We start from the raw sequence: 23750 nt of genomic DNA on the forward strand, positions 1-23750 counted from the left end.
TTATTTCTTTCTCCCTTTCCTTCCAATAAAAAAACGAAAGATTTTTTATCATCCTTCCCTTTTCCTTTGCTTCTCCATCCTCTTCCTTTTGAGAAAATATGTCATGAGATCGTCTTCTACAACGTTCTTCTCAGATTTGTTGGGTCCTATACACTTGGGAGATCCATACGTTGTGACTTGTGAAAGGGGCTATATAAGACGGTCTCATAATTTTTTTTTTTTTTTTCATCCGTAAACAAAATTAAAAAAATCTAGTGGAATTTGACAATTTGACTTGCACCATATTTATAAGAATCAGCCCCACCATATAGGTTCATGAATAATGAGCACTCTTTGTTCTGATTTCCAACATCTTTTGTCTTATTCCATATCCAAAGGATCAAAGACACAAGCCGATAGAGTTCACAAGAGTTGCAACCCCACATCAACTTCACCTTTGCCAGCCTTCTCTCTATTTGCTTAGGACCACCACAGAGAGAGAGAGAGAGAGAGAGAGAGATTCTCAAGCCAAACTTAAATAACTTGGTTTGACTCAACTTCTCCATTAAATAAGTCAGTATATATCATCCTAAAACTTGGTTAAACTTTAAACAAATGGACCTATAAAATTAAATGTAAATTTTCTTTATTTTATTTCAACCTTTCAATTAAATGAGTGAGAGTAGCACCAGTGGCTTGACAGTTGATACATTATATTTGTAAATTAATAATTATTAGATATTCTAAAAATAGAGCAATATAATATTTTATTCTTTTGTGAATTTAATTAGCAACAACCACAATTACGTGAAATGAAAAATACGACTGTACATCACTATAGATCCATATTACTGGATAAAGATAATTATTATTGTAGCCCTCAGTGAGAGATCTCTTGTGATGCATTTATGATCGATACTGCTGGCTAATTAACTAAGTTCTGATCCAGGTTTCAGTTGGCTTGTAGGACCAGCTACCGTCTCTCTCTGGAGAGAGAGTGAGAAGAGAAGGTCCACAGAGGAGCACAACTTGCAATCGTGTAGTAATGCAGCAACATCAGACTGGAATGCGAGCCCTACTAACCTATAATTGAGGCATCAATTTATTCACTCAGTTCTATGCACCAATATATACCCTTAAATACATGTATAGATACTAGCTCTTTGACCTTTCCGAGAGAGAGAGAGACAGAGAGACAGAGAGAGGGAGGACTAAACCCATTATGGAAGGTCCAGTGGTGTTCCAAAATGTAGTCCTTAATCTCTTCATGTCCTTACTCTTTTTCTCTTCAACCATCACCACTGCCATTGCTGCCTTGCCAAAACAACAAGAGCTAGATCGAATTTCAGCACTGCCTGGACAACCACCAGTCACATTTTCTCAATTTTCTGGCTACATTACGGTCAACAAGCAATATGGACGAGCTCTCTTCTACTGGTTGACTGAAGCCACTTTTCCTGAAAATAAACCTCTTGTTCTTTGGCTCAATGGAGGTTAGTTTAGCTTCTTTCTCGCTTTGTTTTAATTTCCACCGACTACTATTCTCTTGAAATTCTAGGGTGATAGTATGTAAAATAGCAGTTATGAAATAGTGTTCTGCCTTACCAAATGTGATAGAGGCTGATTATGCTTATCACTAAGATAAGGATAGACTTCTACGGACTTAAGGATTTCTATTTGATGTGGTTGCTAGATACCTCATTATCTCTATCTCTTGTATTTGAATCCTTTAACATAGTCTAGCTCTATTAGGAATGAAAACAATATATATCCATCTTATAGCACTCTAACAAAATTTATATGGGAAACATGAATTACAAGGTCTTTTACTTCTTATTTTATTTTATTTTTTTTGGAATACTTAAAAGAGTAGAACTTCAAAAAAACAGTCCGTTCGACACTTGCCTAAACCATTAGACATTGATTTCGCCAAAATAAACATAAATGATGTAAGGAATGCAAGGACAAGAGTTAATGAGAGGCCATAAATTAATTACTCTACAGGAAATTAGTTAAGCAAATGAATTGTTTTTTTCTTCTTCTTATCACTTTTGAATGTAACTGTGATTCATGATGAAAACTTTCATAATGCCAAAAATGATTGAGCAAACTACTCCTCTTGACCACAATAAATTCGTCATTAACCGTTCTTAACCAACCAATTTACCTACATCTTGCATGTGTCCCTGCCACACGGGTCCCACTGTATCCATTACTTCACAATTTCTCACATACCCCTCACTTTAAAAGAGCTATCTACCACCAAAAAAATAAAAATAAAAAAAAATAAAAAAATCTAGTACCACAAGAGCACATTAGCAAATAGGTTCTAACCAAGGCTAGTATACGCCAACATCAACATGGGCTTTGGAAGTAATATATAATTAAAGTGAGAACTCACTCAAAAAATAATTAAAGTGAGAACAACTGGTTCTCTGTAGTGTACAAAATGTACCAGCAAGAAGAAAAAATGCACCCACATGGGTCCTCGTGATCTCTCTCTGTCTTTCTCTCTCCATTTTTAGGGTTTATTCCTTCCAAAACTGACTTTTATTCCCAGTTTGGAACAATCTTTTACCTCAAAAATGCTATGCGCAGATATCACATATTTTTTCATCACTTTCTTTTGTTTGTGTCTATGAGTGTGGGGGATTTAAGAAAACGCCAAATGTCACTACAAAGTGATCCAACTTTTCCATTTTGTCCTGGAAGAAAGATGCTTCTCTCTCTTACACACACACACATATCCACAATCAGACAGTGTGTACTTCTCCATCTTTGAAGCACGCGCATTCAGAAGTCACAGATGGTGATGATGATGTGGTTTTTTTTTTTTTTTTTTGGGGGGGGGGGGGGGGGGGGGGGACATAGAATTGGAAAAAAAAAAAAATCAAAACAAGGAGTTAAAAATTACGTTTGGAAAGCATTTTAGAGTTTAGGAAAATAGAAAGAAAGAACAATAAAACAAAAATGAGTCAAGCATATATTAATCATCCATTGAATTAATTTATTTTTTTATAAAAATTTAAAACAGTTGTCAAAAAGTTTCATTAGTTTTTCATAATAACCCAATAAAAAGGAGATCTAAAGAACCCAACAATTTTTACTATCTTTTCCACAATTATTGGAAGTGACATATGATGTGATTGATGATGTTAATAATAAATTTATGAAAAAATAATGTTTGGTTACTATTAAATGTGTTGCTATCTACCTTTCTCTCTCTTTCTTTCTTTTTTATTTTTTTATTTTTTTTTATTTTTATTTTTTTAAGAAACAAACAGGGAGGACAGGGTAAGTTATACTACACATAACACACTCTCTTAAACAATATGAGACAATTACTCTTTTTTTTTTTGAGAAACAAATACAAACACACTTACACAAAAAAGAGGGAAATGAGTTTTAATACAAAAACACATCACAACTCCACTTAAAAATCATAGTAACTTTTAAGAGAAGATGTGACAAATTATACTATACATAACATATTCACTTAAACAATATGAAACAATTACTTATTATTTTGTTGAGAAACAAATACACATATATTCAGGAAGAGGAAAATAATTGAAACCAACATCACTAACAATAAAACGTCACTATCTAATCGTGTTTAAATAATGGAGACCGACACCAGAATTACATTAATTAATATAAAATATAAATATATATAATAACAATTAATTATTAATGAAAATGGTAGGTTATAGCCTCATAGGTGCTTCAATGTCAATTACTAAAGAGACACCTAATATGTTTGTCAAAAGGTTGTACATAATTATAAATATCTATAAATAAGGACAAGGTTAGTTACAAAATTAATTGTAACTTAAGTATACAGTTTTACTTAATATTATTAACATTACTACATATTTCAAAAATTTAATTGTTGGATTGCATGTTCTTTACGTTTTTAATATATATATATCAAATTTTGTGCCAATCGGATATTATTTACTATATGATCTATAAGATTATATTTTATTTATAATTTTAAACTACAAAAACTTGCAATTTAAACAATTTATTGATGACATAATTATCGACTTTTAATTTTCTCAAAAGTTCGCAAATATGAAGGGTATAAGAAAAAAATGTAATTCAATTATGGATTTGTCAAAATTCACCTTCAATAAAAAGATATTAAGTAAGATTATAGCCTTAGGCTACAACTAATTTTGTAACTAAATTTTTTCTTATAAATATTTTTTTTATTATAAAAATAGTAGAAAAGTTGTTCGGATATTATGCAGTGAAATTAATTCATATCTACATAGTACGTTACCCATTACGTATTTTACTATCCTTTCATGAGAAAAGTTAACAATAAAATAAAATAAAAAATATACTTTTAAAATAATCTTAATTTTTTACAACTTTTTATAATTCCCATAAAAATTGTGTCAAAACATTTCTAAAATGGTTTATTAATAATTGTCTTAAAAACGTCCGTTAATAAGATCTAGATTTCATTACTAACTCGTGACTGCACTAAAATTAAGCTACTTACCAGATAACAGCTGCACTAAAAGCTAAAATCAATATCTCTACTCTATATTTCTTAACCCAAAAAAAAAAAAAAAAAAGTCTCTACTCTATTTTGTGCCTTCCACAACCACATGGCTTAATTTCTCAAAAGAATGACCAGAACTATCTAATTAATACTTTATACATTGTGTAATTGTGCAGGGCCAGGTTGTTCATCGGTAGCATATGGAGCATCGGAGGAAATCGGGCCATTTAGGATTAACAGGACCGGTTTATCTCTTTATCTCAATAAGTATTCCTGGAATAGAGGTAACAACCACTATTCAAATAATTAATATTCAATTTGGTTCTTTTAATGAATGCAATTATATTGTGAACAATATAACATATTTGCATGACACAATCCTCATATCACATGGGTCATAAATTGCACACAATTTTTATAGTCTGTCATTCAAATGATTAAAAAATTCTGCTCTACCAAATTAAGCTACTCCATGCAAAGAAACGAATTGTAATGGCACCATGACCATGCCATTAATTTATGATTTAAAAAAAAAAAAAAAAAAGAAGTAGATGCAAGTTATGAAAGCTGCTAGCAAGTTGGTAAACCTTTATATTTGCTAATTTTGTGGCTAAAATTTATCATGGGTTTACTTTTTGTACTTACAGAAGCAAATATTTTATTTCTTGAATCGCCTGCTGGTGTTGGTTTTTCATACACAAATACAAGCTCTGATCTTAATGATTCTGGAGATAAACGGACCGGTATTAGATTATGATGATTTTTAATTATTATTTTATTACCATAAAATTATTTTGTAAGTAAATCCTATACATTACCAATTTTGTGACACAGCTCAGGATGCTCTAGCATTTCTAATTAGATGGATGTCAAGATTTCCACAATACAAGCATCGAGAATTCTACATTGCTGGGGAGAGCTATGCTGGTATATATAGAAGCAACAAGCAACTAGTAACTTATTATTACATAATTATGAGGAATTCTAAATAATTATAACCTAATTTGTTCATCCTTTTTATAGGGCATTATGTTCCCCAGTTGGCAAAGAAAATTGTTGAATATAATAAGGCACTCTTGCGACCCATCTTCAACCTTAAAGGATTTATAGTAAGTAATACATAATTAACACAAATTTGAATACTGAGTAACTTGAATTAAAAATTTTCAATCAAATTATGTAGGTGGGAAATGCTGTAACTGATAGCTACTATGACAACATTGGAACTGTGACATATTGGTGGAGCCATTCAATGATATCTGATACAAGCTATCGATCAATTCTCAAGAATTGCAATTTCAAAGGGGTACAATCATCACAGCAATGTGATGATACAGTGAGCTATGCCGTGAACAATGAGCTTGGAAACATAGATCAATACAGTATTTATACACCTTCTTGCATTGCATTGCATAATAACACTATGAGGTCTATAAGGCTCAAAAATACTCTATTGCATCGAAGGATTTCTGGGTATGATCCATGTATTGAGAATTATGCAGAGAAGTATTATAATCGCCCGGAAGTGCAAAAGGCAATGCATGCAAATGTTACTAGAATTCCTTACAAATGGACTGCTTGCAGGTTTTCTATTTAATGACTCCACTTTTTTTTATTTGTTTACATTTTAATATCCCGATAATTAGGAGAAAGGAAATTGAACATAGATATCTTCGTTAGAATTACTAAAAGATGTTGGTTGAGTTACAAAACATAAGCCTAGCCGCATTTGATAAATGCATCTAATTCATATATATACTTTTCTATTGTGCAGTGACGTTCTCATCAAAAGTTGGAATGATTCTGAATTTTCTATGTTACCGACATACAAGAAGCTGATTGCAGCTGGATTAAGAATATGGGTTTTCAGGTAAAATTTTTTAAATTCAAGGGATAACATTTTTTATAACTGTAGTAATATCGATCGATTTTATACTAGCATCACTTATATTAACACCAATTACAATATTTGTTTCCTAAAGTTTGAAGTTTTTATAAATAGATATGAGTAAATAACTTATCTGTTCACAATGTATGAGAAATTATAAAACTTAGCAAAATTACCACTGTTTTTACTTCCCCCTCCCCCCTCCCCCCTGAAAACTAGTATAGAAATATGATTTCCCTAAAGTATTTTTGGCTAGTGTAAATAGTGTTTCTTGGAAGTTCACGGGAAGGGCAATTTGTTTGTTGTCTACTAGTCCACATGTTTTAACTCTAATGTTCTATTGGGGGCTTCCACATCATAATTTGGTAAAAAAAAAAAAAATACAATCTTGATGTAGAATTTTCTTCGGTTTTGTGCACTAAATTGTCACAGATCAAATTTTGTACTTGCACACGTGGAAAGTAATTTTTGGCCGGTGTCTTGGATTTGGCTATGTACAGCTACAAGTGACAAGACAATATTGAGACACAACGACAATGAACAAAAAGACTATTTATATTTTAGAAAACCTATGTGAATATAAAGTTTCAACACGACCCAACAAAGAAAAAGAACAGTTCTTTAACCTGCTTTTTGATTCAATAACATGCGCACTGTAAGACTATCTGTACAAGATTATGGCCCATTATAAATCATTTTCTCCAAACTTGATATTCGGAATCCATTTAATACTGTTTATTTTACTAAAATTAAAAATTTATTATTATAAATAAAAATAAAAATTAATTAAAATAATACAATAAAATTTATAAATAATATAAAAAATATAGTAAAACTAATGAATAATAATAAAAATAAATTAATAAAATAATTTATAATTTTTATGGTTTCCAATCCACTCACAAAGAAACACTCGGTGAGTACTTGGTGGCGTCTGAGGCTCTGAGCAATTGAAAGTCATTGATAGTTTGGACAATATCCTTAGTCCAACAGTTCTTACCGTTTTGTTTGACATCAATTTCACAATGTCTAGTCACATGACATTCCCAGTGGATTGATTTGAATGTTGAGTAGTGTTAAACTGTGCTTGATGAGACTCTGTTCTGACTGGAGTCATCAATCAGCATTTAACACCATTTCTTTTCTTTTTGACCGTAACATTAATGTCGGTAGAAGTTCTTCCGTTGAAGTCATCAATTCCTTCACTGTAGGGTAGATTTCATCTCTTTATTTGAAAGGCCCTGATATGTGGCTAATGACCATAACCTTAGGTTTGCCCTTGCCTAGTTCCCTAGCTGCCATCTTCCTTGTAGATTTCTTGTTGTACCAAACTTCAAATTTTGATCAACTTGAGATTGAATGCTTTGAGAGAATTGTTTATATTGCCACCACTCTATAGTCTATATGTGGCTCTTGCATGCAATTTTTTTTTTAAAAAATTTTATCTTTCAAATCTTGCATGCATGTTATGATCCTCTGTGTTTGCCTCCCATGCATTATTGATAACTTAATTTTGTTTATAGACACACAATTCCATGTCGAAACATACACCTAAGCAATATAAATATTCTGAAGCTTTGGCTACGTGAGAGATTATGTGGTGATATAGATTAAAATTAAATATTAGACTGGTGTAGATGCAATTGCTTCTGATTTGAAAAGTAAGAAGTACAAAAAAAGAGAGAGATCAAATTTTTTAAGGCAATTGCTTCTATATATGTTGATGCAGTGGGGACACAGATGCAGTGGTTCCAGTGACTGCCACTAGGTTCTCCCTCAACCATCTCAATCTCACTGTTAAAACTCGGTGGTATCCATGGTACGCAGGTGATCAGGTAAGCAAACACACAATTTCATACCAAAAATCAATCAGAAGCTCCAACTCACTAACAAAAATATATAGATAGGTAGATAAAAATATTCACAAAGAAATGTTACAATAATTTGGAAATTAAATTTTCATTTATAGGTAGGAGGATGGACAGAGGTGTACAATGGGCTAACTTTTGCTTCAGTGAGAGGGGCTGGCCACGAGGTTCCACTATTTCAACCCAAGCGAGCATTTATTCTTTTCAAATCTTTTTTGACAGGGAAGGAATTGCCAAAATCTTATTCTTGACAAATTACTTGGAGATGATAACTATTTGAGCAACTTGTTAAAGTGTAATTGTTTCAAGTAGCATGAAATTCCATATAATGTTGGCTGAACTGGCTAGAATAGGAACCATTCATTGAAAACTAGCATTAATAATTTGATGACATGTATTTAATTCGCCATAATTTGCTTAATCTGTATTCCTAGGAGGCCTCTCCATTTCAAATGGTTTCATTTCATGATTTGGATTTATGATATATTGCAAATCCAAAATTACTGCCTCTATACATGGAACAAGATCATCTCAATTTCAATTACAAGTCCAATAAATAAAGTCTTAACTGTATTTAAGATTGAGAGGATAAACCGTGGCATTTTTACCAATGGCTTCCCAATGTTGTATGTCATTTAGATACCAATTTAGTAATACAATGTCAATCCTTAATTAAGGACCAAACAGAAGAAAGAGTCGTTCTCAGTCATGGTTTGGATAATAGGGACACAGCAAAATTGAGTCAGAACTATAACCAACCTTGTTGCATTCCAAATCAACTCGAACTCCTACGGGAATTCCAGGTAGTGTAGCAACCTCCCCAACCACAGTCCACACCGGTCCGAGTTCATTGGAGAGCTCCTATCTTGGACATGGTTAAGGTCAATCTCGAGGATGCACTATTCAGTTGGGAGCAAAAATTAGGGTTTGGAGTGGTTTTGGCGAGATGATTTAGTAAATTACACTATTCTCATGTTAAGAGAGAGGGTAATATGGTTGCTCATGTTTTAGCTCTTTTTGTTTTAAATGTTTTAGATTATAGTGCGTAGATGGAGGATGCTCCACTACAGTTTCTTTCTTTTGTTTCTAGCAGACTTTGATGGTTTTTCATTGAATAAAAAGCATTACGTTGATTCTAAAAAAAAAAAAAAGGACCAAAGGCATATTTGATTTTTTTTTTAAAAGCCATTTCACATATTATGGGAAAACACATTAATAGCACCTGGAAAATGAATGGAAATTTCTACAACAAATCTAACCGAATAAAGGAAAAGACATACTTTACAATTTTAGGAAGACATGTATAGGTAAATTAGATGCACACTAATTTCAAAGATCTCTACTTATTAATTTGAAAAGTACATTGCTGGATTCAAGGTTGTATGGTACAAGCAAGTATTCCTGTCTTGGTTCGTAATCATATACATTTTACTAGTTTTTCCTTCCTTTTCCTTTGTTGGGAAATTTAGACCCCGGTTGATAGAATTAACAAATTTTAAATCCAAGTTGTTAATTAGATTTATTATGAATAAAACTTGTTAAAACAAATAAACACCAATATCATGTCAAAATCATGCAGCTGAAAAAATAAATAAGACTAAATATGATGACTCAGGAAAACCAATGAAACAAATTAGTTTCATAGTAAAAAACCTGGGGGGAAATCTTCTCAAAAAGCAATTCACTATAGTAAAGAGAAGTTTCAGATCTAGTACAAAAACTTTTGTTCCTAGACTCTACAATCCCCGTAGATGAACTCACAGCAGAAACTTTCTACCGCTTCAGAACCTCTGAACTTTTTAATATATGAATGCCATCCTTTTTGTTGCACGGATCCCAGTATGTGACTAACACACTAATTTGAAGAAGATGTTGGCTGCAAAGTTCTTCACTTCATCAACAATGAAGATCAAGAAGCTCTTGGTTACAAAACTCTAAGGTGCAAAGACGTAGTAGCTTCTTTTAGAGAGAATAAGGCATCGGTCACCTTTTGCATATGTTCTCATTGTATTATCTTATGTGACGGCCTCTAAAATAAGCCTTATATAAGTCTAGGGTTGTGAGAAAAGAAACCCTACACAAATACAAAAGCTTGGGTCGAAAATCAGATTTGGAAATCTAAATCCCCATAACCTCAATCGATCGAGAGGTGTCGAGCTTTAAACTTCGACAGATACAGCTATCGAGGAGACAGGAGCTTTCTCGATCGATCCACCTAGCTATCGAGAGGTGTTAAAATTGTGATAACAATCAACTGAAGAGCTCGATAGATAGCTTAGCTGTCGAGAGGTGTTGAGTAGTTGTCGAGCTATTTGTCTGCAGGTGTCGAGTTATCTGTCCAGCTTTAATGAATAGCTTTTTTTCACTTATTTCTTAGTCCAATCTTCATGGCTTTAATACTAGACTTGAACAACATGTTTCTTGAAGTATTAAACATATCCTAGATCTACTCAAATATAAGTAAAGTGCGTTTTGTCAAAGGATTAGCCAATTACATAAAAAATTGACATATGTTCTTAACAAGTGAAACACATATGTCCTAACATCCTTCTTTACCGAAAATTCTCTTCAACAATTTTTCAGTTAACATCTTTTCCAAAATTTATTCTTAAAGAGAAAAAAAATAGGATATTGACAAGGTTAAATCCCAATTTTTGCAAACCCCACCCCAATAAAAGGAGCCCGCTAGGGAGAAGAGGAGGGGGTGTTAAGAAGAGATGAAGAAAGAATCACATTTCCCATTTGCGTACCCAAAAATTTTCACCAGTTGAGCCAGGCCATCAAACCAAACTAGAAAGATCCTGCTACAAGAATACGTTTTACATTTTTTTTTAAGACCATCTCCTCCCCAATATATAAGCGACAAAGAATGAAGTGATAAATTCAATCTTATACCTGTTTATAATAAAAATAAAATAGGCAAACTACATAAACTTCCCTCAAGGTTTTATGAAATGATACCGTCCTTCAAAAATTATGGAAGAAATGACACTCCTTCCCTTGAAGTTTGTATAAATACAACATATAAATCCATGAATGCTTTTTGTAATGAAATATTTAATTTTAGAAAAATAAAAATAAAAGTTCCTATCCAAACAATAGACAAAATGACACTTTTACCTATAAGAGATTGCACCCCCGACCTATTTTGAATTGATTAATTTTAGGAATGGCAACGGGTTAGGTTCGGGTCGGGTTTTTTCATACTCGAACCCAATCTGTGGGCCCGGACCCGCGGTTCGTTTATTAAAGGGATTTTTTTTACTGGGTCCAGGCTTGCCATGCTGGGCCCCACAGGCTCGTTTAGGCTAACTAGATTTGGGCCCAATCCATGGCCCAAATTGTGGCCCAACTGGAAAAAAAAAAAAAAAGGAGTTGAAACCTAAACAGAGCCCTAATGAAAATCTAATCATAGTTTAGTAACTAAAATTATTCAAAAACCTCAAAATCAAACTAAAAACCAAAAAATACATGAGAATTGAATCAAAGCAATGAATAATTAACCCCAAACTCAAGGAAATTTTACTCAATCAAACTATTCCAAAAAGCAAAAAATAGAACAGAGTTAAAGAATCTATCTCAGAGTTAATGTTGAAAACACAATCTATTAAAACTCTAACGATTCCTTTTTTTTTTTCTCACACTTTCTCGGTAACCAAACAGAGTTAGGCCTAACGAAAATCTAATCACAATTAATTACAACCAAAATGATTCGACATCCTCAAAAAATCACACTAAAACACTAAAAACAAATGATCATTGAGATAAAAATTAACTAGAAATTCAAAGAAAAGTAGAGAATTACAATTTCAAATCGGAACGAAATGCGATTGGTTTGATATAAATTAAAAGCCTTGGGATCACAGAAAATGATTGAGAGTGAGTGAGAGATTGAGAGTGAGTGAAAGTGTGAGAGGAGAGTTCGAGTGAGATGAGAGGCGGCTGAGTGAGGTCTGAGGTGTGAGTTGAAGAGTGAAGACTGAAGTGTTAGGGTTAAGAGAGAGAGAGAGAGAGAGAGAGAGAGAGAGAGAGAGAGAGAGAGAGATAGGGGTATTTTAGTAATTTAAGTAATAACCGGGTCGGGTCCGGGTCCGGGTTCGGGTTTTTTTTTTTTTTTTTTTTAACTCATACCTGACCTTATTCTTTATCGGACTGGGTAAAACCCGACCCATTAGGGTCGGGTCGGGCTGGTACCTACGGGTTAGGCAGAAATTGCCATCCCTAATTAATTTAGGCCAAACCCATATTAATGGGTGGGTTCATGTTCATGTTTCTCAAAATGATGGTTCGACTAATTACATTTTCCCCCTAGATTAAGGGTATTACAATAGAGTTATCATTTATTTAATTATTGGTAAAAATTAGAAAACCATAATTGAAAAATTTATCATTTTATTGATTTAAGAGTAAATATACATTGATCATAAGAAATTACATTGATTTTATCCTATAGACAATCTAAGGTAAATTACATGATTTTGTTTCCTAGTTACAATCTAGAGATTAAAAATTACATAGATAAGTATTTGATTTACTAATCTTTAATTTAAGATCGGAGGCTATGTTACAAGATGGGAAGGTATTAGGCTCTCACCTTATCGTGTGAAACCGGTCTTCTACATTGTGGTGGTCAATGTTCATGTCACATAATCCAATCAATCAACATATTATCAATTAATTGCATGTTTATTGCTTTAATTTAAAATGGATAATAACGAATATGCCCTTTCCGTAGTTGTGAGGAACAAGTAAATGATTTTCATGAATTAAGCTATAAGTCAGAATTTGAAAATTTTCTTTTAACCGGCAGAACTAATAATTAAAATAAAACCAATCAATCAAATTTGGTGCACTACTTTCATTATAAGCCAATATAAAAGGGATTTAATATTTGTGGAAGGATGACCAAACTCCAAGTCACATCCACCAGACAAACAAGTTTTTCTAGGAAAATCCACCATATGGGAGAGTAGCCAATTAATTACAGATAAATTGTAAGAATAAAAGTAAATTAACAGGCCAATTCCGATAAATTACAAGTCCAAGTGGTTTTCCTTTGTTGTTGAAACTTTTACGATTCTTTTTTCCTTTGCATCACCATGTATTCTTTTCACTTTTCTTATAAAATAACTATAAAAAATAAATAAATATACACATGATATATTGCAATTTAAGGAAAATAAAATAAAATACAAAAAATATGATAGAGAATTTGTTTTCGGTCTATAATTTGGCCATAAACAACAATTTTCAATCCCATTTTTTATATTTCACTTTATACTCCAATCACAATTTCTATGCGTCATGGTTTTTTTTATTTTATTATTTTTTATATATTTTAAATTTTGGTAATTTTATAAGGAAAGAGAAAGGAGTATGTGAAAAGTTGTAATTGATGTAGTATGAAGTAGAATATAAAAAGTGAGACATTATTATTTTTTTCATTTGTCTTGTATTCCATTTTAGAATGTCACAAAATATATTCCTATTTGAAAAGTTAATAGATGTAAAATTGATTACTTCTTTAAATTACCCCTTACTTTATTTAAATACCACTATTTCACTAAAGGTTAAATCAAATACTGTAATTTTAGAGACCTATATCTTCTTTATTTGGAAGATAATGTTAGGGTTTATGCCCTAAAATCCAATTTATTGTCATATTTTATGTAATTAAAGTATTTAATTATATGAGACTATTTGTAAATGAACTTGTAAGCGCACGATTTGCGTGGAACCGCAGTTGGGTTGGGTTCGCACGTAAACGGGCCCATACAATATCATTTGTAGAGAGTGGGATCAAAAGGCTAAGTCATGTTTACCCGGCTGTGGATTTCTTAAGATATTTATGTATGGTTCCAATTTCTTTTCCTTTGAAGCACCTCCCCTTTTTCCCTAGGACTGGAGGCCCCTTGTTTAGGTTACATATTTTTTCTTTTATACTCGCATGCGTTCAATTTCCTTCGTCCACGTGTAGGGTCGACCCTTTCAAGACTGATACTTGTCCCATCAGTCTTAGACCTGAGTTGTTGGGGAGTGGTTAAGTAGGCTAAAGGAACACGACTCTGTGAGAGCCAAGGCTCTGTCTAGGACAGGTAGTATGGGCAGCCTTTCCTAGATATTTCAGATTTCTTACAAGATTATCCCTATGCCACTTTTGCCCCTTTCCTTAGTGTAGTTCCGGGCCAGCCGAGGGCTATACCCTCCTCGGCGGCTTCTCTGGCACATGGATGCTTTGCGTTATTGGGCTTGGACTACTATCTTCTTCGGCTTGGGCCTTAAGTCTTCCTGTGAACAGGTGGATCTGGTCCATCTGTTGTCGGGCCCCACAGAACTAATTGGACATTATTATATAGTTCTTGAGATGTATTGTATGTGATCAATGTGATTTAGTTACAAAAGATATAAATCACAAGTTCCTTTTAAACTATAAAACGTAGTTCTTAGTTGGGGATGAAATATGTTGTTTCATCTGTGAAGACTATAAAGCCTGTAATTATATTTTTTATAGTGATACTTGTTATATAATTAATAATAACTTTGGCATGTCAAAGAACTAATGGTTGCCCCGAGCCTATGGGAGTTAGAGCCTTATTTGTCCATCTGGTCCCAACTCAAGCCACAAATTAATACCCAATTGCGTTTGTCCAAAAAGGCAAGTCCAATTAAATAATCAATTGGTTATTTAATAAGATTTATTAAATAAAATAGCTACCTAGACAGTTAAAATATACATACGATTAAAATGAAAGAAAATAGGTTTCTCTTGTATCTCTCTTCAAACAAACTTTTCATAACACAAGAAAAAGAACTTGTTAAGGTCAGCATGAGGTTAGTTGCGAGAAGCTGTTACAAATGAGTGTACTTTAGTTAATAGGTTACTGATGTGTCAAAGCTGTGCTGATGTTTAATGGATTGATGTGTAATAATGTGTTGTAATCGAGAAAGTAGTTAGTTAGTTAGCTGGGAATATTAGAATTGAGAACGTAGTTTGTTCGTTAGTTTGCTAGGAATACTAGAATTGGTTACAAATATTTCGCAACTGAATTTAAAGTACTTACTTACTTGGCTAGGAATACTAGAATTAGTTAGTTATCTAGGACTAGGAATACCAGAATTGTTACAAATAGCGAACAAATGAATTGTATAAAGGGGAACAAGGATCCCAATAATGGAATCATTGAAGAATTAATAACCCAAACCATTACCTAATCTCTCTTATCTCTTCCACACTTCCTGGAGGCTGGGTTGGCCTCTAATTCAACCCAAACTATCCTCCTCTACTACTTAATCCTTAGAATGATTTTAATAAAAAATACAAAGAATTGATTGAGAGACCACACATCTTGAGCTCCAAGTGAAATTAGGGCAAAGGTAGAAGGTTTTCTAAGATCGATTTTCTACTTTGGTTTTTAGAATCGCCACATTAAGGTATGCTTTGTATTCTTTGTTGTAGAATTAAAAATTGTTTGTTATCTCTCATGAATAAATTAGATCCTTTTGTCATTTCTGCTATATTGTTGTATGTGATGCAAAACTATATTTCCCAATATACAATGCATAACACTATTGATGACTTTGATTGGAGTGAAAATAGGAAAGACAGAAAATGGAGGAGAGAAAATAGGATAGATTAAAGGTAGAAAGGGTGTTTGGTTGGAGTGATTTGGGAGGAGAGAAAATGTTGGACTTGATTGTTTTCTCCTTGAGCCTACCACTTTTCAGCCCTCCAAATTGAAGAGAAAATGGGGAGGAGAATAGGTTGGTTGGCCCACCAATCTTTTTTGTTTTTTTTTTTTTTTTTTCTTTCTTTCATTTTTTGGGTTATTTGTTAAATTTTTGACTTGCTTATTTTATTCCAAAATAAATCTTTTTTTTTTTATATAAAAAAATTTCTTTGTAATAGGGACATGAGATTAAATTTATATGAATTCTATTTTCTATCCCCCAATTTGTCATCCTCTAACCAAACACAAATAAGAAGAACTAAAATCTCTTCTATTTTCCTACTTTTCCATCATCTTTCCCATTTTCTATCCTCCCACTTTTTTATCTCCAACCAAACAAACTCTATGTGTTAAATGACATTCCTTTATAAAACCGGATTTTCTAAGCCAAACTTAAATAACTTGGTTTGCCTTAATCTCTCAATTAAATGAGTTAGTATATTCTTGGTTTGTGGTAATCTCTCAATTAAATGGTTAAGCTTTGAACAAATGGGCCTATAAAATTAAATGTAAACTTAGCTCATTTTATCTTAACTTCTCAATTAAAGGAGTGAGAGTAGCACCAGTGGTTTGGCAGTTGACACATTTTTGTGAACTAAAAAATCATTAAATATTCTCAAAATATAGCGACATAATATTTCCTTTTTTGGATAATTTTAATTAGCAACTTCCTTAATTAAGTGAGAGAGAAAATACTATGTCACTATAGTTCTAGATTACTGGATAATTATTATTGTAACCCTACGAGAGATCTCTTGTGATGCATTAATGATACTGTGCTGGCTTATTAACTAAGTTCTGATCCAGGTATCAGTTGGCTTGCTGGAGGGTCCAATGGTGTTCCAAAGTGTAGTCCTTTTTCTCTTCATGTCCTTGCTCATTTTCTCTTCAACCATCACCACTGCCATTGCTGGCTTGCCAAAACAACAAGAGCTAGATCGAATCTCAGCACTGCCTGGACAACCACCAGTCACATTTTCTCAATTTTCAGGCTACGTTACGGTCAACGAGCAACCTGGACGAGCTCTCTTCTACTGGTTGACAGAAGCCACTGCTTTTCCTGAAAAGAAACCTCTTGTTCTTTGGCTCAATGGAGGTTAGTTTATCTTCTTTCTCACTTTGTTTTAATTTCTACCGACTACTATTCTCCTGTAATTCTAGGGTGGTAGTCTAGCTCTACCAGGAATGAATTACAATGTATCCATCTTGTAGCACTCTTAAAAACATTTATATAGGAAACATGAATTACAGGGGATTTTTTTTTTTTTTTTTTTTGTTGGGAAAACCTAAAAAGTAGAACTTCAGAAAAACATTCCATTCGAAGCAAAGACAAGAATAAATTAGAAGCCATGAATTAATAAGCATTCAGAAGTCACTAATGGTATGATGATATGTTTCTTTCATTTACTTTTGGGGTCCCAGTATTTAAAAAAAAAAAAAAAGGAGTTACAAATTACGTTCGGAAAAAAATAGAGATTAATAAAAAAAAAAAAAATAAAGAAGAACATTAAAAAAAAAAGTGTGAAGAATACAACAATTTTCACCACCTTTTGCACAATTGATTTAATTGACATATGATGTGATTGATGATATTAATAGTGAATTTATACGAAAGTGATATTATACTAATTACAATAATTTGCCATATGTGAAAAATGACTAAGAAAATTATTACCTCCTAACATTACTTGCTATAAAAGTTGTTACTATCTACTTGTGTTTAAATAATGGTGACTGACATCCGAATTAATAGAAAAATATATAGCATAAGAACAATTTTTTATTTTGTCAAAGGCCTTATAGCTGAATTGACACCTCCCCATGTATAAGTGCTTGGAGGTTCAGGGGGGAAAATGTTCGAGTTGTGGGATTAGCAGTACGTTGTAATTATAAAAAAATAATAATTTATTTTTATTTTTATTTTTATTTTTTGAGAAGGAGCATAATAACAATTAGAAATGAAAAGGGAAGGTCATAACCTCATAGGTGAGGTGCTTCAATGTGGATTACTAAAGAGACACAAATAATATTTTTGTGAAAAGCTTGTACACAGCTACAAATACTCATGAATAATATTTTTAAAAAATAAAAAAGTAGAAAGGTTATACGGATATTATGTAGTGAAATTCACAACTACATACCCAGTTCGTATCCTGTTATCCTTCATGTGAAATGTTAGCAATGCTTTAAAGGAATTAGTTTTGAAATATTTTTAGAAACTTTTTATTAGAAAAAAAATGTAATTAATTTTTTTGATTGGTTTTTATATTTTCTATAAAAGTGGTGGAAAAAATTTACTAAAATTATTTATTCACAATTTTCCTAAGTGCATTCCTTAACAAGACACATCTTTCATTACCAACTTGTAATTGTACACTGTACTCAAATTAAGCTACTTAAAATTAAGCTACTTTGTTAAGTACCTTCCACATGGCTTAACTTTACAAAAGATTGAGACATAATCACCTAAATATTAATTATACATAGTGTAATTGTGCAGGGCCAGGTTGTTCATCGGTGGCATATGGAGCATCGGAGGAAATTGGGCCATTTAGGATTAACAGGACTGGTTTATCTCTTTATCTCAATGAGTATTCATGGAATAGAGGTAACAACCACTATTCAAATAATTAATATTCAGAAAGTTAATTTGTGGCTAAAATCTATCATGTGTTTACTTTTTGTGCTTACAGAAGTAAATCTTTTATTTCTTGAATCGCCTGCTGGTGTTGGTTTTTCATACACAAATACAAGGTCTGATCTGAATGATACTGGAGATAAACGGACCGGTACTAGATTATGATGATTTTCCTATTATTATTTGATTACCATAAGATTATGTTGAAAGTGAATTCTATGCGTTAACAACTTTGTGACACAGCTGAGGATGCCCTAGTATTTCTAATTAGATGGATGTCAAGATTTCCACAATACAAACATCGAGAATTCTACATTGCTGGGGAGAGCTATGCTGGTATATATATATATATATGCAACAAACAACTAATAACTTATTATTACACAATTATGAGTAATTCTAAATAATCATAAGCTAATCTTTTCGTTCTTTTTATAGGGCATTATGTTCCCCAGTTGGCAGAGAAAATTGTAGAATATAATAAGGCACTCTTGCAACCCGTCCTCAACCTTAAAGGATTTATAGTAAGTAATACATAATTAACACAAAATTGAACAAAAAATTTAATCATAACTCTAATTAAAAATTTTCATTCAAATTATGTAGGTGGGAAATGCTCTATTTGATCAGTACTATGACGAAATTGGAAAAATGGAATATTGGTGGAGCCATGCAATGATATCTGATAGAACATACCAATCAATTCTCAAGAATTGCAATTTCAGTGTGTCACAATATTACTACTTACAACCATGTGTTGAACCAGTGTACCATCTCCTTAAGGAGCTTGCAAATGTAGATCAATCCAGTATTTATACACCACCTTGCTTGGCATCGGGTGACAATACTATGAGCCCTGTAAGGTTCAAAAATACTCTATTGCGCCGAAGGCTTTCTGGGTACGATCCATGTACTATAAATTATGCTAAGAAGTATTATAATCGGCCGGAAGTGCAAAAGGCAATGCATGCAAATGTGAATGGAGTTCTTCGCAACTGGACTGATTGCAGGTTTTCTATTTAATGAGTCAATAATTTTTGTTTACGTATTTACTTTTTAATAATTTGATAATTGGGAAAGAGTGATTTGAACTTGAATATCTTCATTAGAAACGTTAATGAAAATATCAGTTGAGCTATAAGACTAATTAATTTTGTTTGTTTCTAAAATTGAAAACATAATCCTAAGCGTTTGATGAATGCATCTGATTCCTATATATACTTTTCTATTGTGCAGTGCTGACTTCGGACTCACTAAAGACCTAATTTGGAAAGATTCTGAATTTTCTATGTTGCCAACATACAAGAGGCTGTTTAATGCTGGTTTACGAATTTGGGTTTTCAGGTAAAAGTTTTTAAATCCTAAGGATAACAATTTTTATAATTAATTAAAGTAATATCGCTTTTATACTAACATTACTTATATTAATATACATTACAATATTTGTACCCTAAACTTTGAAGCTTTATAAACAGATATGAATAAATAAATTATTAATCACAATGCATGAGGGACTAATAAAACTTAGCAAAGATTTCGCCGTTGTCTCAGTTTTTTTCCCCTCCTCGAAAACTACAATAGAAATATGATTTCCCCAAAGTATTTTTGGCTAGTGTAAATAGTGTTCCTTGGAAGTACACGGGAAGGGCAAGTGGTTTGACTTCTGGTCCACATGTTTAAGGTTCTATTGGGGAGCTTCTCCATCAGAATTTTCTTGGGTTTTGTGCTCTAAATTGTCGCCAGAGATCAAAATTTGTACCTTGGTACTTACTGTAAGTTATTTTTGGTCGGTGACCTGGATTGGACAACTTACAACTACAAGTGACAAGACAACATGGAGACGCTACAACAATGAACAAAAAGACTACATTTAAGAGAAGCTATGTGAATAAAATTTCGACACGACCCACAAAAGAAGAAGAACAATTCTCTAACCTGCTTTTTGATTCAATAACATGCGCTCTGTAAAACTATTTGTACTAGGTTATGGCCCATTAAATCATCTTCTCCGACCTGATATTTGACACAGTTTCCACACTAAAAGAAGCACTCTACTAAAACTTGTAGGCCTCTGGGTCTCTGAGCAATTGAAAATCGTTGATAGTGATCTGGACAATGTCCTTACGTAGTCCAATTGTCCTTGCCCTTTTGTTGAAAATCTATTTCACAATGTCTACTCACAGAACATCCTATTGAAAATTTAACACCATTTCTTTTCTTTATCACCATAACATTTGGAAAAACTCTAAAATCACAAAAAATTTCACAACTTTTTGCCATAATTGCTATGAATATGAATGGTGAAAAAAAATTATAGGTCTATTAGTCAATTACAATATGCCAGAAAGATCTATTTTTTTAAGACAATTGCTTCTATGTTGATGCAGTGGGGACACAGATTCATTGGTTCCAGTGACTTCCACTAGGCTAGCACTCAGGCATCTCAATCTCACCATTAAAACTAGGTGGTATGCGTGGACCGCAGATGATCAGGTAATTAAACACAATTTCTTACCAAAAATCAATCAAAACCTCCAACACACTAACAAAAATATATAGATAGGTAGATAAAAATATTCACATAGAAATGTTACAATAATCTGAAAATTAAACTTCTTTATAGGTAGGAGGATGGACAGAGGTCTACGATCAGTTAACTTTTGCTACAGTGAGAGAGGCTGGCCATGAGGTTCCAAAATTTCAACCCAAGCGAGCACTCGTTCTTTTCAAATCTTTTTTGGCAGGGAAGGAATTGCCAAAATTACCTGGATATGATCAGTAAAGAAAATTAATTATGGAATTGCCAAAATTACTTGGATATTATAACTGAAGAAAATTGATCATCTTTGTGCAACTTAATTTAGTGTACTTGTTTCATGATTCGTATTGATTACAAATCCAAAATTAGTGTTTCTATATATGGAGCAAGATCCTCTCCATTTCAAGTCACAAATCCAATAAATAAAATCTTAACTATGGCATTTTTACCAATGGCTTCCCTATGTTGCATGCCATTTAGAAACCAATTGAGTAACCCAATTCAATCCTCAATTAAGGACCAAAAGCATATTTAATTTTTCTTAGGCCTCGTTTGGGAGGAGGGAATGAAATGGAGTGGAAAAGAATAATTTTAGAATATTCTTCAATTCCTTATTTGGGAGTTTTAATAGAGGGAATGGAAAGCTCATTCCCCTATTTGGGAGTTTAAATAGGAGGGAATGGAGCGGGCAGGAGGTAATAGTCATTTCTCTCTATTCCTTTAAAATCTCAATTTTTCATTCCCCTCGAAATTGGAAGGAATGAGAGGGAATGAAATTAGATTTAATGATTTTTTTACTAAAACTCCCAAAATACCCCTATATATTCAACCCTTTATTTTAAAATAGAGGTCTAATAGTAATATTGTCATAAAATGATTCCATTCCCTTCATGTTGCTTCCAAATAATATTACTTATATTCCATTCATTTTTATTCCTTTATTTTAAAACATCCAATCAAGGTTACTTAATTCCATTTCATTCCTTTCCCTTACTTAAATACATTCCATTCCATTTTATTCATTTTCATTCCCTTATGATCATTCCATTCTATTCCCTTATGATCTCCCAAACGGAGCCTAAGCCATTCCACATATTATGAAAAAAATAGATTACTAGCACCTAGAAAATGAGGGACAATTTCTACAACAAATCTAACCGAATGAAGGAAATGACATCCTTCACAATTTTAGGAAGACATGTACAGGTAAATTAGCTGCACACTAATTACAAAGATCTCTACTTTTCAATTTGAAAAGAACATTTCTGGATTCAAGGTCATAGTACAAGCAAGTAGTCTTGCCTTGGTTTGTAATCGTATACAAAATTGAAGTGTATCTCAGATACCAGTGTGAGATGAAGAAATAATTACTCTAAACCTCCATCGATGCCTGGAGGCATTCCCGAGCTCTGAGCAAGATCACTCATCCTCTCCTTCATGGCCTAAAAAATACAAATGCCTAGACTTTCGGTTTTATAGTTGTAAAGTTGTGATTTACAACTATTTTGTGTTGGATTTAATTCCGTGCCAAATTTGATTATAATTATGTTCAATCTTATGTACCCTATATTTTATGTGGGATTTATTTGTAAGGGTTGTGTGTGAGAGAGAGAGTGTGAAGACTCAAGGCAATTGAAGACTAAAGAAGTTTTCGCGGGTAGTTCACGAGAAGGCTTCCCGCGAAGTGAAGCATGTGCACAACACATGACTAGAATGTGAAGAGTCAAGACAGGAGGGTGATAGCTAGTTTTTGCGAGTGTCTCGCGGGTAAGGCCTTCCTGCAAGATACTTGTGAAACATTCTGTTTTGCCAATCTGTCATATCTGATACACACTATCTTTACCCACACTATTTATACCCCTATTACCCACATATGTTGAGGAGTGCTTTTGAGAGAAAACCCTAGCCATAACCCTTGAGAGTTAGAGATTGTTATACTCACATTTTTCTACACAATTCATTGTGGTTTTTCCTTAACTCCTACCTTTCCATTTTCATATCCTTGAGAGGTTGATAGCCCAAACACTTACCACACCCTTTCAGAGTGTCAAGTGAGGTTTAGGTGTTGTTGGAAAGCATTGAAAGGAGCCAAGTTTTGGCAGATGCAATTGGGTGTATTACGGGATCTGGAGAGCTAGACAAGACACAATTTCAAGAAGCCTTGTTGGAATAGGAGCTTGGAGGGTTTATGTGCATTGGGTAGATTAGGCTTGGAGGGTCTCTTGCTATTTGTGTATCCCAACTGATTGTCTAGTGGATCGATTTACCGCTTGGAGGGCGGCAGAGAGGTTTTTCGCCAAATTTTTTGGTTTTCTCTTCGATAACACATCGGCGTGTTATCTTGTGTTTGCATTCTTCTTTCCTACTCTTTTAACTTTCATTTTACTGCAGCGTAGTAATGAATATGGGTTAGAGTAATTTATTTGTTTATCCGCTTGCATTTACTCTATTCTGCACTTAGTTTAAGTTAGAGTAAGATCAATTGTGCCATAATTTTAATTTGAGGTTCTAAACAGCTCTTGTGTTTTAACACATTTTCAAGCTTTCAATTGGTATCAGAGCGGGTACACTTGCTATGGTTGTATTACCTAAGTG

At 33.0% G+C, this 23750-nt stretch overlaps 2 protein-coding genes across 3 annotated transcripts; both read left to right on the forward strand.

Annotated features, from left to right (window-relative positions):
* The first annotated feature begins 923 nt into the window (after positions 1–923).
* On the forward strand, positions 924–8730 carry LOC126715638 (serine carboxypeptidase 24). 2 transcript variants are annotated; one of them, XM_050416351.1, is made up of 9 exons: positions 925–1472; positions 4672–4779; positions 5143–5238; positions 5330–5422; positions 5519–5604; positions 5679–6079; positions 6270–6365; positions 8113–8218; positions 8353–8730. In XM_050416351.1, the coding sequence occupies exons 1-9, from the start codon at positions 1202–1204 to the stop codon at positions 8500–8502; spliced, it is 1407 nt and encodes a 468-aa protein (XP_050272308.1). In that variant the 5' UTR covers positions 925–1201; the 3' UTR covers positions 8503–8730. The 2 variants fall into 2 exon arrangements, with proteins under 2 accessions (XP_050272309.1, XP_050272308.1); XM_050416352.1 differs by lacking the exon at positions 5143–5238 and having other exon boundaries at positions 924–1472.
* Positions 8731–14810: 6080 nt separating this feature from the next.
* LOC126704964 (serine carboxypeptidase 24-like) lies at positions 14811–21398 on the forward strand. Its single transcript, XM_050403941.1, has 10 exons — positions 14811–14906; positions 16786–17074; positions 18479–18586; positions 18672–18767; positions 18860–18952; positions 19055–19140; positions 19223–19626; positions 19853–19960; positions 21004–21109; positions 21240–21398. Exons 1-10 carry the CDS (start codon positions 14811–14813, stop codon positions 21396–21398), a joined length of 1545 nt encoding a protein of 514 aa, XP_050259898.1.
* The last annotated feature ends 2352 nt before the right edge of the window (positions 21399–23750 follow it).

Source organism: Quercus robur, chromosome 2 (genome assembly GCF_932294415.1).
Source record: "Quercus robur chromosome 2, dhQueRobu3.1, whole genome shotgun sequence".
Taxonomy (NCBI): domain Eukaryota; kingdom Viridiplantae; phylum Streptophyta; class Magnoliopsida; order Fagales; family Fagaceae; genus Quercus; species Quercus robur.

Coding starts and splice junctions, on each gene's coding strand:
- LOC126704964 (XM_050403941.1), top strand. CDS start 14,811: ATGGTTGCCCCGAGCCTATGGGAGTTAGAGCCTTATTTGTCCATCTGG. Junction 14,907..16,785: donor AATTGCGTTTGTCCAAAAAG/GCAAGTCCAATT, acceptor GTTCTGATCCAG/GTATCAGTTGGCTTGCTGGA. Junction 19,961..21,003: donor TTACGAATTTGGGTTTTCAG/GTAAAAGTTTTT, acceptor ATGTTGATGCAG/TGGGGACACAGATTCATTGG.
- LOC126715638 (XM_050416351.1), top strand. CDS start 1,202: ATGGAAGGTCCAGTGGTGTTCCAAAATGTAGTCCTTAATCTCTTCATG. Junction 5,423..5,518: donor TGCTGGGGAGAGCTATGCTG/GTATATATAGAA, acceptor TCCTTTTTATAG/GGCATTATGTTCCCCAGTTG. Junction 6,080..6,269: donor TACAAATGGACTGCTTGCAG/GTTTTCTATTTA, acceptor TCTATTGTGCAG/TGACGTTCTCATCAAAAGTT.